Source organism: Tachypleus tridentatus, chromosome 4 (genome assembly GCF_004210375.1).
Source record: "Tachypleus tridentatus isolate NWPU-2018 chromosome 4, ASM421037v1, whole genome shotgun sequence".
Taxonomy (NCBI): Eukaryota; Metazoa; Arthropoda; class Merostomata; order Xiphosura; family Limulidae; genus Tachypleus; species Tachypleus tridentatus.
In genome coordinates, this window is record NC_134828.1 from 105,798,120 (window position 1) to 105,814,203 (window position 16,084).

The window sequence follows — 16,084 nt, forward strand, 5'->3', positions numbered from 1 at the left end:
TAATTGTAATTAGGTATGTAGGGTTACTAATTGTAATTAGATATGCAGGTTAATTAATTGTAATTAGATATGTAGGTTTACTAATTGTAATTAGATATATAGATTAACTAATTGTAATTAGATATATAGGTTTACTAATTATAATTAATATATGGGTTTACTAGTTGTAGTTAAAGATATAGGTTTATTAGTTGTAATTAGATATATACAGGTTTACTGATTGTAATTATATATATGGTTTTACTAATTGTAATTATATATATGGTTTTACTAATTGTAATTAGATATATACAGGTTTACTAATTGTAATTAGATATATAGGTTTACTAATTTTAATTAGATATATAGGTTTACTAATTGTAATTATATATATAGGTTTACTAATTGTAATTAGATATGTAGGGTTACTTATTGTAATTAGATATGCAGGTTTATTAATTGTAATTAGATATGTAGGTTTACTAATTGTAATTAGATATATAGATTAACTAATTGTAATTATATATATAGGTTTACTAATTATAATTAGATATGTAGGGTTACTAATTGTAATTAGATATATATGTTTACTAATTGTAATTAATATATGGGTTTACTAGTTGTAGTTAAAGATATAGGTTTATTAGTTGTAATTAGATATATACAGATTTACTGATTGTAATTATATATATGGTTTTACTAATTGTAATTAGATATGTAGGGTTACTAATTGTAATTAGAAATATAGGTTTACTAATTGTAATTAGATATGTAGGGTTACTAATTGTAATTAGATATGTATGTTGACTAATTGTAATTAGATATATAGGTTTACTCATTGTAATTAATATATGGGTTTACCAGTTGTAGTTAAAGATATAGGTTTATTAGTTGTAATTAGATATATACAGGTTTACTGATTGTAATTATATATATGGTTTTTCTAATTGTAATTATATATATGGTTTTACTAATTGTAATTAGATATATAGGTTTACTAGTTGTAATTAGATATATATAGGTTTACTAATTGTAATTAGATATATAGGTTTACTAATTTTAATTAGATATATAGGTTTACTAATTGTAATTATATATATAGGTTTACTAATTGTAATTAGATATGTAGGGTTACTTATTGTAATTTGATATGCAGGTTTATTAATTGTAATTAGATATGTAGGTTTACTAATTGTAATTAGATATATAGATTAACTAATTGTAATTAGATATATAGGTTTACTAATTATAATTAGATATGTAGGGTTACTAATTGTAATTAGATATATATGTTTACTAATTGTAATTAATATATGGGTTTACTAGTTGTAGTTAAAGATATAGGTTTATTAGTTGTAATTAGATATGTACAGGTTTACTGATTGTAATTATATATATGGTTTTACTAATTGTAATTAGATATGTAGGGTTACTAATTGTAATTAGAAATATAGGTTTACTAATTGTAATTAGATATGTAGGGTTACTAATTGTAATTAGATATGTATGTTGACTAATTGTAATTAGATATATAGGTTTACTCATTGTAATTATATGTATAGGTTTACTAATTGTAATTAGATATGTAGGGTTACTAATTGTAATTAGATATGTAGGGTTACTAATTGTAATTAGGTATGTAGGGTTACTAATTGTAATTAGATATGCAGGTTAATTAATTGTAATTAGATATGTAGGTTTACTAATTGTAATTAGATATATAGATTAACTAATTGTAATTAGATATATAGGTTTACTAATTATAATTAGATATGTAGGGTTACCAATTGTAATTAGATATATATGTTTACTAATTGTAATTAATATATGGGTTTACTAGTTGTAGTTAAAGATATAGGTTTATTAGTTGTAATTAGATATATACAGGTTTACTGATTGTAATTATATACATGGTTTTACTAATTGTAATTATATATATAGTTTTACTAATTGTAATTAGATATATAGGTTTACTAGTTGTAATTAGATATATACAGGTTTACTAATTGTAATTAGATATATAGGTTTACTAATTTTAATTAGATATATAGGTTTACTAATTGTAATTATATATATAGGTTTACTAATTGTAATTAGATATGTAGGGTTACTTATTGTAATTAGATATGCAGGTTTATTAATTGTAATTAGATATGTAGGTTTACTAATTGTAATTAGATATATAGATTAACTAATTGTAATTAGATATATAGGTTTACTAATTATAATTAGATATGTAGGGTTACTAATTGTAATTAGATATATATGTTTACTAATTGTAATTAATATATGGGTTTACTAGTTGTAGTTAAAGATATAGGTTTATTAGTTGTAATTAGATATATACAGGTTTACTGATTGTAATTATATATATGGTTTTACTAATTGTAATTAGATATGTAGGGTTACTAATTGTAATTAGAAATATAGGTTTACTAATTGTAATTAGATATGTAGGGTTACTAATTGTAATTAGATATGTATGTTGACTAATTGTAATTAGATATATAGGTTTACTCATTGTAATTATATATATAGGTTTACTAATTGTAATTAGATATGTAGGGTTACTAATTGTAATTAGATATGTAGGGTTACTAATTGTAATTAGGTATGTAGGGTTTACCAATTGTAATTAGATATGCAGGTTAATTAATTGTAATTAGATATGTAGGTTTACTAATTGTAATTAGATATATAGATTAACTAATTGTAATTAGATATATAGGTTTACTAATTATAATTAGATATGTAGGCTTACTAATTGTAATTAGATATATATGTTTACTAATTGTAATTAATATATGGGTTTACTAATTGTAATTAGATATATACAGGTTTACTAATTGTAATTAGATATATACAGGTTTACTAGTTGTAATTAGATATATAGGCTTACTTATTGTAATTAGATTTGCAAGTTTACTAATTGTAATTAGATATGTAGGGTTACTAATTGCAATTAGATATATAGGTTTACTAATTGTAATTAGATATGTAGGTTTACTAATTATAATTAGATATGTAGGGTTACTAATTGTAATTAGATATGTAGGGTTACTAATTGTAATTAGATATATTGGTTTACTAATTGTAATTCGATATATAGGTTTACTAATTATAATTAGATATGTAGGGTTACTAATTATAATTAGATATGCAGGTTTATTAATTGTAATTAGATATGTAGGTTTACTAGTTGTAATTAGATATGTAGGGTTACTAATTGTAATTAGATACATAGGGTTACTAATTGTAATTAGACATGTAGGGTTACTAATTGTAATTAGATATGTAGGGTTACTAATTGTAATTAGACATGTAGGTTTACTAATTGTAATTAGACATGTAGGTTTACTAATTGTAATTAGATATGTAGGATTACTAATTGTAATTAGATATATAGGTTTACTAATTGTAATTAGATATATAGGTTTACTAATTATAATTAGATATGTAGGTTTAGTAATTGTCATTAGATATGTATGGTTACTAATTGTAATTAGATGTGTAGGGTTACTAATTGTAATTAGATATATATATTTACTAATTGTAATTAGATATATAGGTTTACTAATTGTAATTAGATATGTAGGTTTACTAATTATAATTAGATATGTAGGGTTACTAATTATAATTAGATATGCAGGTTTATTAATTGTAATTAGATATGTAGGTTTACTAATTGGAATTAGATATATATGTTTACTAATTGTAATTAATATATGGGTTTACTAATTGTAATTAGATATATACAGGTTTACTAATTGTAATTAGATATATACAGGTTTACTAGTTGTAATTAGATATATAGGTTTACTTTTTGTAATTAGATATACACTGGTTTACTAGTTGTAATTAGATATATAGGCTTACTTATTGTAATTAGATTGACAAGTTACTAATTGTAATTAGATATATAGGCTTACTTATTGTAATTATATATATAGGTTTACTAATTGTAATTAGATATATAGGCTTACTTATTGTAATTAGATATACAGGTTTACTAATTGTAATTGGATATATAGGTTTTCTAGTTGTAGTTAGATATGTAGGGTTACCAATTGTAATTAGATATGTAGGGTTACTAATTGTAATTAGACATGTATGGTTACTAGTTGTAATTTGATATATAGGCTTACTTATTGTAATTATATATATAGATTTACTAATTGTAATTAGATATATAGGCTTACTAATTATAATTAGATATGTAGGTTTAGTATTTGTAATTAGATATGTAGGGTTACTAATTGTAATTAGATATGTAGGGTTATTAATTGTAATTAGATATATAGGTTTTATAGTTGTTGTTATGTATATAGATTTACTAATTGTAATTAGATATATACAGGTTTTATAATTGTAATTAGATATATAGGTTTACTAATTGTAATTAGATATATAGGTTTACTAATTGTAATTAGATATGTAGGTCTACTAATTGTAATTAGATATATAGGTTTACTAATTGTAATTATATATATAGGTTTTCTAATTGTAATTAGATATGTAGGTTTATTAACTGTAATTAATATATGGGTTTACTAGTTGTAGTTCAAGATATAGGTTTATTAGTTGTAAATCGATATATACAGGTTTTCTGATTGTAATTATATATATGGTTTTACTAATTATAATTAGATATACAGGTTTACTAGTTGTAATTAGATATATAGGCTTACTTATTGTAATTACATATATAGTTTTATTAATTGTAATTAGATATATACAGGTTTACTAATTGTAATTAGATATATAGGTTTTCTAGTTGTAGTTATGTATATAGATTTACTAATTGTAATTAGATATATACAGGTTTACTAATTGTAATTAGATATATAGGTTTTCTAGTTGTAGTTATGTATACAGATTTACTAACTGTAATTAGATATATACAGGTTTACCAACTGTAATTAGATATATAGGTTTTCTAGTTGTAGTTATGTATATAGATTTACTAATTGTAATTAGATATATACAGGTTTACTAATTGTAATTAGATATATAGGTATTCTAGTTGTAATTACATATATAGTTTTATTAATTGTAATTAGATATATACAGGTTTACTAATTGTAACTAGATATATAGGTTTTCTAGTTGTAGTTATGTATATAGATTTACTAATTGTAATTAGATATATACAGGTTTACTAATTGTAATTAGATATATAGGTTTTCTAGTTGTAGTTATGTATATAGATTTACTAATTGTAATTAGATATATACAGGTTTACTAATTGTAATTAGATATATAGGTTTTCTAGTTGTAGTTATGTATATAGATTTACTAATTGTAATTAGATATATACAGGTTTACTAATTGTAATTAGATATACAGGTATTCTAGTTGTAGTTATGTATATAGATTTACCAACTGTAATTAGATATATACAGGCTTACCAATTGTAGTTAGATATATAGGTTTTCTAGTTGTAGTTATGTATATAGATTTACTAATTGTAATTAGATATATACAGGTTTACTAGTTGTAATTAGATACATAGATTTTCTAGTTGTAGTTATGTATATTGATTTACTAATTGTAATTAGTTATATAGGTTTACTAATTGTAATTAGATATATAGGTTTAGTAATTGTAATTAGATATGTAGGGTTACTAATTGTAATTAGAAATATAGGTTTACTAATTGTAATTAGATATGTAGGGTTACTAATTGTAATTAGATATGTAGGTTCACTAATTGTAATTAGATATATAGGTTTACTAATTGTAATTATATATATAGGTTTACTAATTGTAATTAGATATGTTGGGTTACTAATTGTAATTAGATATGTATGGTTACTAATTGTAATTAGGTATGTAGGGTTACTAATTGTAATTAGATATGCAGGTTTATTAATTGTAAGTAGATATGTAGGTTTACTAATTGTAATTAGATATGTAGGGTTACTAATTATAATTAGATATGCAGGTTTACTAATTGTAATTAGATATGTAGGTTTACTAATTATAATTAGATATATAGGTTTACTAATTATAATTAGATATATAGGTTTACTAATTGTAATTAGATATGTAGGTTTACTAATTATAATTAGATATGTAGGGTTACTAATTATAATTAGACATATAGGTTTACTAATTGTAATTAGATATGTAGGTTTACTAATTATAATTAGATATGTAGGGTTACTAATTATAATTAGATATGTAGGGTTACTAATTATAATTATATATGTAGGGTTACTAATTGTAATTAGATATGTAGGTTTACTAATTATAATTAGATATGTAGGGTTACTAATTATAATTAGATATGTATGGTTACTTATTATAATTATATATGTAGGGTTACTAATTGTAATTAGATATATAGGTTTTTTCCAAGACGAAATTTTAATGTATCTATTAAACTTCGTCTGACATATCATATGACTCATAAAAACATGCACACTGCTCATTATATCCGTTGGATAAAACAAAAGTTAAGAAAATTTTATTTTCACCTCAGATTTACTTACACAGACCATTTGTCATATCTAGTCCTATATCTAGTCCAACTGTTAACCAAAGGACTTTTGTGAAACGTGTTACTGGATTATGACATGAAGTGTATAGTAAAGATGCTACATAAAAATAGTTGATTGGTTTACAGTTATGGAAATACAAGAGGAGAGATTTCGAGAAACAAGCAAAGTTTGCTTTTAACCGTTTCGTTAGAAATAGAAGTTTGGTTTTTCTTGTGAATTTAGCGCTAAGCTATTCGAGGTCTATCTGCGCTAGCCGTTTCTAATTTCGAAGCGATAGGCAGCTAGCCAATAACACTCACCGTTAACTAATTCTTGCGTTACAACCAACGAATAGTGTTTCACTATCACACTACAATGACCCACAGCTGAAAAGATGAACATGTTCAGCGCTGATATTCGAACCCGCGACCTCAGATTGAGAATCAAGTCACCTCATCACCAAGTTATGCCAGGCCGTTTTGTAAGGACAGTTAGATAAGTAAGAAACTGTTAACAGTTGTCTGGTTGAATCTGTTTTACCTAGTTAGAGTCACTGTTGGTGTCACGCTCGTTCTGAGTCAGGACTCAACTTCAACAAATTTATTTTGTTAAAATCATTGATGTTCAAATCAGGGCAAACTCTGTGATGATGTGATCTTGGAGATTACCTCTGATATATGACAAACGTTTTGTTAAAACATTTGCTTGTATTCTTTATTAACGAAAGTGGTTTCTTAGTTAGATTTCGCACTTGATCTATAGCAGACACAGCTCGAAACCGTAATATTCAACTAGCTTTACTGTGTAACTGGTAGGATAAAATGAACACGTTCATTTTGTGCGAACAAAAATCACCAATTATTATTAAACTTTCTAAGAAATGGGAATAAGTTAGGTCAGAAAAACCTGTTGTTTGTGAATACACCATATACTCCATTGAAATATGATCTTCAAACCTTCTAGTGTCGTTTTTAATTTGTTTTCGTTAACATTTAAAATTTATTAACATTCTAATTGATTAATAACGATTGAAAAGAACTTTCCATTAAATTTAACATTAAATATACAACTGTGAATACATGCTAAGTCATAGCAGAACATTTTTATAGAGTAAAACAACTATTACACAACTGATATGAATGTTCCTCAGAGATATTTGGAATAGGAATAACTTCCCATATGTATGTTTTTTTTTTTAGAGAAATAAACAAGTGACTAGCAAAGAAGAAGAGAAGATAGAAGACGTAGGCGACACGAGCATAAAACGTGTGTCTTCTGCTGGGGTGAGAAACTTGCAATACGCCAAGAGGGTTGACAAAGTGTGTCGAATATCCTTTCCATTATCTTTCTTTGTGTTCAACTTGGTGTACTGGATCTCGTACGTGTACATACTGGAAAATTAAGGCCTAATTCCTTTTAATAAATCAAGTTTTCTAATGCTTTCTTCCAAAATATTATTTTTTACTTTAAAGCAATGGGTGTTAAGTGTTTGTTTTCGAATTTCGCGCAAAGCTACTCGAGGGCTATCTGCGCTAACCGTCCCTAATTTAGCAGTGTAAGACTACTGGGAAAGCAGCTAGCCATCACCACCCACTGCGAACTCTTGGGCTATTCTTTTACTAACGAATAGTGGGATTGATCGTCACACTATAACGCTCCCATAGCCGAAAGGGGGAGCATGTTTGGTGTGACGGGGATGCGAACCCGAGATGGGTGTTAACGTATAAGCTGCAGAAAGAAATATTTCTCAGAAATGAAAATATACATCAAGTATATTGAATGTAAAAGAAACTGCGAAACGAATTTTCACCATTTTGGATGTAGTAGTTTTGTTTTCTATTATAAAATGCTTAAATTTTGTTTATTACCTTACTACAAAATCTGGTGTGATGAACATTTCAGAGCATTGCTTAATTATTGTTTATTACCTTACTACATAATCTGGTGTGATGAACATTTCACGGCGTTGCTTAATTATTGTTTATTACCTTACTACAAAATTTGGTGTGATGAACATTTCATGGCGTTGCTTAATTATTGTTTATTACCTTACTACATAATCTGGTGTGATGAACATTTCAAGCATTGCTTAATTATTGTTTATTACCTTACTACAAAATTTGGTGTGATGAACATTTCATGGCGTTGCTTAATTATTGTTTATTACCTTACTACAAAATCTGGTGTTACGAGTGATAAAAAAAAGCTCTTACAAAATTTATATTTGACTTTCGATTAATCAATAGTGAACTTTAATGTTTTAATATTTTACGACAGTTCTTGTCCACATTGTTTTACAGAAATCATCACCTAAGAAACTCAATAACATGGTCGTCTTGGAAACGATCTTCAGAAAGTAAAGTGTCCATGTAGTTAATTTTCTTCTGTGATGCTTTTTCCTGTTTAATGTGCATGATTTTTAATATCTTAAACACTTTCATAGAAGTATTTCCTGGGAATATACAAGATATTTCAGAGTTTTAGGTATTTCAGATTTTTATGAACGTACTACTTATTATTTTCTAACAAAAACGAATATTTTCACTTTAAAATTTGTATTTTGTATTTATGGCGATGTTACGAATGTTATCTTCCGCCATCCTTAATTTTAAACTATTGACCAAAGGGAAGACAGCTTGACAACAGCATTCTCAAACCTCTGTGATTAACTGTTATTCTTATAACGCTTGCTTGATGAATCTTGCTAGCCTTTCCTAGTTCTAACTGGTCGAATAAGAGGATTTAACTGTTACTCTTATAACCAACTTTCGGTTTCAAAGAGGGACTCCTTATGGCGGTAATAAAGCGTGAACCACGAATCTTAGATCCACAGTTTGCCATGGAAAATGCTTGACACTTACAACTCATCTGCAAATTAAATGTGAAGAGCACCTAGTAGTTTGGTACACGTTTGAATCTTGCTCGGCAGACCCTAAATCCAGAGCTGTGCCACAGAACTAACCTTCGCTGAACCCACTTTAACATAACCCTCACAAATAACGTCTTGAGCATTGCTTGTTTGTTGCTTTTCGAATTTCGCGCAAAGCTACACGAGAGCTATTTGGTTTAACCATCTCTAATTTAGTAGTGTAACTTTGTTTTTCTTTGTTTTTTCAATTTCACGCAAAGTTACTGAGGGCTATCTGCACTAGCAGTCCCTAATTTAGCAGTGAAAGACTAGAGGGAAGGTGACTAGTCATCACTACCCACCGCCAACCCTTGCTACTCTTTTACCAAAGAATAGTGAGATTGATAGCCACATTATAACACCCCACGACTGAAAGGGCGAGCATGTTTCGTGTGAAGGAGATTCGAACCCGCGACCTTCGGATTATGAATCGAGCACTTTGACTATCTGACCACGCTGAGTCAGTCTTAAGCCACATATTACTTTCTGTAAGCATAATTTGGAAAGAACATTCCATTTGAATTAACAGAGTTGACAAAAACTTTCCATTAAAGGTAAGAGAGTTGAAAATAACTTTCCGTTAGAATTAACATAATTAAAAAGAATTTTCCATTATTGTTTGTTTGTTTTTGGAATTTCGCACAAAGCTACTCGAGGGCTATCTGTGCTAGCCGTCCCTAATTTAGCAGTGTAAGACTAGAAGGAAGGCAGCTAGTCATCACCACCCACCGCCAACTCTTGGGCTACTCTTTTACCAACGAATAGTGGGAGCAACTGTCACATTATAACGCCCACACGGCTGAAAGGGCGTGCATGTTTGGTGTGATGGGGATTCGAACCCGAGATCCTCAGATTACCAGTCGAGCGCCTTAACCACTTTCCCTGGAAGTCGATGCTGTTATTCAACCATGAATATAATAACACTAATATATTTATAAGGCTATTTACTTTTAAAATATTTAAATGTTTAGTTACTTTTATGAAGATTGTAATTTCGTGTGCATTTTTTCAATCACCTTATTTTCAGATATTGTAATAACAAGTTACACTTTTCGTTATATCTTGTTTGTCTAAAGAAATAAAGACTATTTCTGTGCATCAGCGTCCAGTTGTTTTGAAGTCAAGTTGTTTTATTTTTGGTTTCTTCACACCAAAAGGAACATTAAAAGCATCAATTTTCATTGTTGTACTGAATAATACAGTCTCTGATTAATTGGCCTTCATGAATTTACGCTTTGAATGAGAAAACACTATATAAAAATTGTATAATGTTCTCCAAACTTCTGAATTTGAGCTAACAAACCTTTATAACTTAAAAAAAAGATATATTGAGGTTTAGTTCACATAAAACAAAACCTTAGATAGACAACTAATTAGTGACATTGTGATAATCACAAAGAAAAAAAATGCTTTGACAAACAAAAATACCGGCAAAACTGAAAAACTTCAACTAAAAAGAAACTTCTTAGAAATCTCTGAAACTTACATTAAATATAACAAGGAAAGGAAATAAAAACAATAATATTTCTCTAAAAGATGTGTGTGTGTGTTTTCTTATAGCAAAGCCACATCGGGCTATCTGCTGAGGCCACCGAAGGGAATCGAACCTCTGATTTTAGCGTTGTAATTCCGTAGACTTACCGCTGTACTAGAGGGTAGCTTCTCCAAAAGAACTCCATTTTTGGTCTTCCTTAGGGACAGTGGTAAGTCTTCGGAGTTACAACGCTAAAATCAACGGTTCGGTTTGGGCTGGGTGAACACAGCAGATATCCGCCTGTTACTTTGTTATAGGAATGTACCCACACTCTAATTTCCGTAATAATGTTGAACCGTTTTATGCGTTACGGTAATTGTAAATATTGTAATTATGTGCTAACATTATGAATGTGAACGCTTTTCATCGAAGCATCAAGTGTAATAAGTTTATAGGACATAAAGTAATTATTTTTGACGAGAACTCTTATTCTGCAGTGTTTTCATGTGGCACGCAAAATTCCAATTCCATAAAACTTTGTTATATGAAACACAAAAATTTGTTTTAAACTATGTTGCAATATGGTACGGAGAATATGCGTTTTACGTAACATTGTTTTATGAAACGCAAATACCTGTTTTATGCTATGTTCTAATATGATATGCAGAATGCCTGTTTTAAACTATTCTCTAATACATCACGAATAATACTTGTTTATCATAGTATTAGGTAATACGTCACGCTGTGAGATAGTAATCAGGTTTCTTTGAATTAGAATGTTGTCAGATCATGAACAAAATATTTATCGGTAGAAGCGAGCTACGTGTCTTTTAGTTTAGGAATATAACAAATGTTCATCTGGTAGAGTGAAGATTATCTGTTTCTTTAAAACCACCACAATCACCAGTGTTTTCTATTATCGAGTAATAGAAGATGAAATCTCAGGACTTATTAAATAATAATATTTTTCTTTGTTTGTTTGTTTTGAATTTTGCCAAAGCTACTCGAGGGCTATCTGCGCTAGCCGTCCCTAATTTAGCAGTGTAAGACTAGAGGGAAGACAGCTAGTCATCACCACCAACCGCCAAATCTTCAGCTACTCGTTTACCAACGAATAGTGGGATTGACCGTCACACTATAACATCTCCACAGCTGAAAGGATAGTATGTTTGGAGTGACGGAGGGTCGAACCTGCGATCTTCAGAATACCTAACACCTAAACTCATTTGGCCATGCCGGACCAATCTTTATTTCTACTTGCTCAAATAACACTTGAATACCTAGTAATTGTAAAAGATCGCGCAAGATAAGAAAATGGAACGAACTATGCCGACTAAGCCTTACACTGGTATTAGTATTGATATAGTTTTAGTAAGCAACTGATAAAGATGTTACATATTATAATTCATCTAGGACTAGTTTCCCATTTATTATGTAGCGTTTCACGATTTCATATAGCCGGAAAATGTAACTTAGAAGTTAATTGAATATCGATATGTATCAGATTTATAGATTTATGATATTTGCCACCTTGATTAATATATACTATTTCTTACCTTAACACAAATATATCTTAATATACAAACAACAATACAATTTATACTAACGTTTGTTACTGTTAGTTATTATAAATAATGATTTATGCTCAAAAGTTTTACAAATTTACAAACGATACCGAGTCTTTTGTCTTGTCTAGAATTGAATAGTTTATCGACAATGAACGAATTAATTCTATGTTGATACGCAGGTACACTTCCCTTGACAGAAAGCTAGCTAACTAACCTCTTCACTGGTTACTTTTTTCCCGACGAAAATATCTAATGTCCTCGCAGAAATACCAACGTCCGAAGCTAATTAACTGAAATTAAATGATTTGTTATATTCAAAAACCTGTAAACCTTCCTGGTCAAATGTCTGTAGTTTTCCAATTAATAAATGTTTATCGCAATTATAGCTTCCGAGGTTTAGAGTATATTAACTGTAACAAACCAACAATATAAACTGTCTCTCCGCGTCTTGCGATGGCTACTTTTTATAATTATTAGGCGAAATTCTCGAAATTTTAGTTGACAAGAATACTGGCAATCACTAGTGTTTTAGATTCATACATCATAAAGTTATTGATTCTTAAGCTAGAGAATCTTTTATACATTTAGAGATCAGACAGTACTTTCGAAATATATATTTAACTAAAACATCAACATTAGAATAAATACACATTAGTACACCCGTTACAAAGGTTACTGGGCTTAAAATATAGTGACATAAGAATGTGTATGTTTGTGTCCAAGGGATGGACTACCTCTATTTTTAACCGTAACATACGTGAGGCATTACGTGTCGCTTTTATTTGGACCCCACATGTTTCTGCCCGTGTCATTACTGAGCTGAGTCACGATGTACGGTATTTAGGCTGTTAATTCTGTTTTAGTAAATGACGCAATTCAGACAGACACATAAACACACACACACACGCACAAATTATACACAATACTTATCTCTAAAAGGAAGATACATGTTTTGTTGTTTTAATAAAGAATGCACAGTTGCATTTGTTTTTTCGCTGTTGAGAAGTGTTCGACATTGTATGACATAACAGTCTCAGGTTCCAGATGGACCCACCGCGAGGAATTATTAGCTGACTATCTAACTATATGAGCAACAGAAAATGTATTATAAAAGCGGAGGACACCTACTCAGAGTACTTTACTCCAGAGGTGAGTGCCCCTCACTGAAGGGAGGTTTATCATGTACATAAGTGAAATGCGATTAACAGATCCTAACATCTGTCTCAGTTTGCAGATGATGTAGCACTATGAGAGAGTTCCCTGATACCATCCATAGCTGCTACACATCTACAACCCATGTTATTAAATAAAATTGATGAGCGCTGTTAAAAACAAAGAATCAAACTAAACTTTCCAAAACATAAACAGTTATATTCTCTAAAATAAAATAAGCAGAAGGAAACACACTGAATATATATCTACATGGACTCCTTGTCCAGACTACATCTACCAGAGAGGTATCTACATATAACCCTTCTACAAACTACACCTACCAGAGACATATCTACATGGACTCCTTATCCAGACTACATCTACCAGAGAGGTATCTACATATAACCCTTCTACAAACTACACCTACCAGAGACACATCTACATGGACTCCTTATCCAGACTACATCTACCAGAGAGGTATCTACATATAACCTTTCTACAAACTACACCTACCAGAGACACATCTACATGGACTCCTTATCCAGACTACATCTACCAGAGAGGTATCTACATATAACCTTTCTACAAACTACACCTACCAGAGACACATCTACATTGACTCCTTATCCAGACTACATCTACCAGAGAGGTATCTACATATAACCTTCTACAAACTACACCTACCAGAGACACATCTACATGGACTCCTTTATCCAGACTACATCTACCAGAGAGGTATCTACATATAACCTTCTACAAACTACACCTACCAGAGACACATCTACATGGACTCCTTATCCAGACTACATCTACCAGAGAGGTATCTACATATAACCTTTCTACAAACTACACCTACCAGAGACACATCTACATGGACTCCTTATCCAGACTACATCTACCAGAGAGGTATCTACATATAACCCTTCTACAAACTACACCTACCAGAGACACATCTACATGGACTCCTTATCCAGACTACATCTACCAGAGAGGTATCTACATATAACCTTTCTACAAACTACACCTACCAGAGACACATCTACATGGACTCCTTATCCAGACTACATCTACCAGAGAGGTATCTACATATAACCTTTCTACAAACTACACCTACCAGAGACACATCTACATTGACTCCTTATCCAGACTACATCTACCAGAGAGGTATCTACATATAACCCTTCTACAAACTACACCTACCAGAGACACATCTACATGGACTCCTTATCCAGACTACATCTACCAGAGAGGTATCTACATATAACCTTTCTACAAACTACACCTACCAGAGACACATCTACATTGACTCCTTATCCAGACTACATCTACCAGAGGTATCTACATATAACCCTTCTACAAACTACACCTACCAGAGACACATCTACATGGACTCCTTATCCAGACTACATCTACCAGAGAGGTATCTACATATAACCTTTCTACAAACTACACCTACCAGAGATACATCCACATAGACTTCTTATCCAGACTACATCTACCAGAGATGTATCTACACGGACTCCTTATCCAGACTAATCTACCAGAGACGCATCTACATGGACTCCTTATGCAGAGTATATTTACTAGAGATGTATCTACATACACGAGAGACGTATTTACATGGACTCCTTATCCAGAATACATTTACTAGAGATGTATCAACATATACGAGAGACGTATTTACATGGACTCCTTATCCAGAATACATTTACTAGAGATGTATCTACATATACGAGAGACGTATTTACATGGACTCCTTATCCAGAATACATTTACTAGAGATGTATCTACATATACGAGAGACGTATTTACATGGACTCCTTATCCAGAATACATTTACTAGAGATGTATCTACATATACGAGAGACGTATCTACATGGACTCCACCACACTATACCTACGAGAGACGTATGTACATATTACCCTTCTCCAAATTACACCTAAGAGATGTATCCATATTGGCCTGCCCAGATTACACCTACCAGAGATGTATCCATATTGACCCGTCCAAATTACACCTACCAGAAATGTATGCATATTGACCCGTCCAGATTACACCTGCAATAGATATTGAACCTCTTCTCTGGATGGCTATGCCAGTAAAATATTTAGCCATTTCAAACGACTCATAATTAACTTAACAAACTCACGTTAACCAAATCCAGATCAAAAACTGATGACGAGCGAATTTAGTAGCAACAACACAGAGCACGGCAAAAAATCTACAAACAGTTCATAAGACCGGTTATCGAATACGCCATTCTAACATGAACAAACACTTTACCTATAGTGACAAAAAACAAACAAACGGGCAATCAATAAAAAAAATCAGTACTTACATAGAAAATAAAGTTCCAAGAACCAAAAGTGCAGCATTTATACATAAATACGTTTATATATAGCCAGTAGACAATAGGTTCGTAAATAGTTCGAACAATAATTTCAAGAAATTTCTTAACAATAATTGTGTTCTCTAGACCGTTATATCATACGTGATGAAACACGCCTAAATATATATTCC

General features: G+C 30.0%; 1 protein-coding gene across 3 annotated transcripts in view; it reads left to right on the forward strand.

Annotated features, from left to right (window-relative positions):
* The window catches only part of LOC143249838 (glycine receptor subunit alpha-2-like), a 57,625-nt gene extending 48,430 nt beyond the window's left edge, over positions 1-9,195 (forward strand). For all 3 annotated transcript variants that reach the window (XM_076500382.1, XM_076500381.1, XM_076500383.1), the window contains one exon: positions 7,661-9,195. In XM_076500382.1, the coding sequence (XP_076356497.1) occupies positions 7,661-7,864 (204 nt within the window). In that variant the 3' untranslated portion in view covers positions 7,865-9,195. The remainder of the gene's footprint in view (positions 1-7,660) is intronic.
* Positions 9,196-16,084: the final 6,889 nt, after the last annotated feature.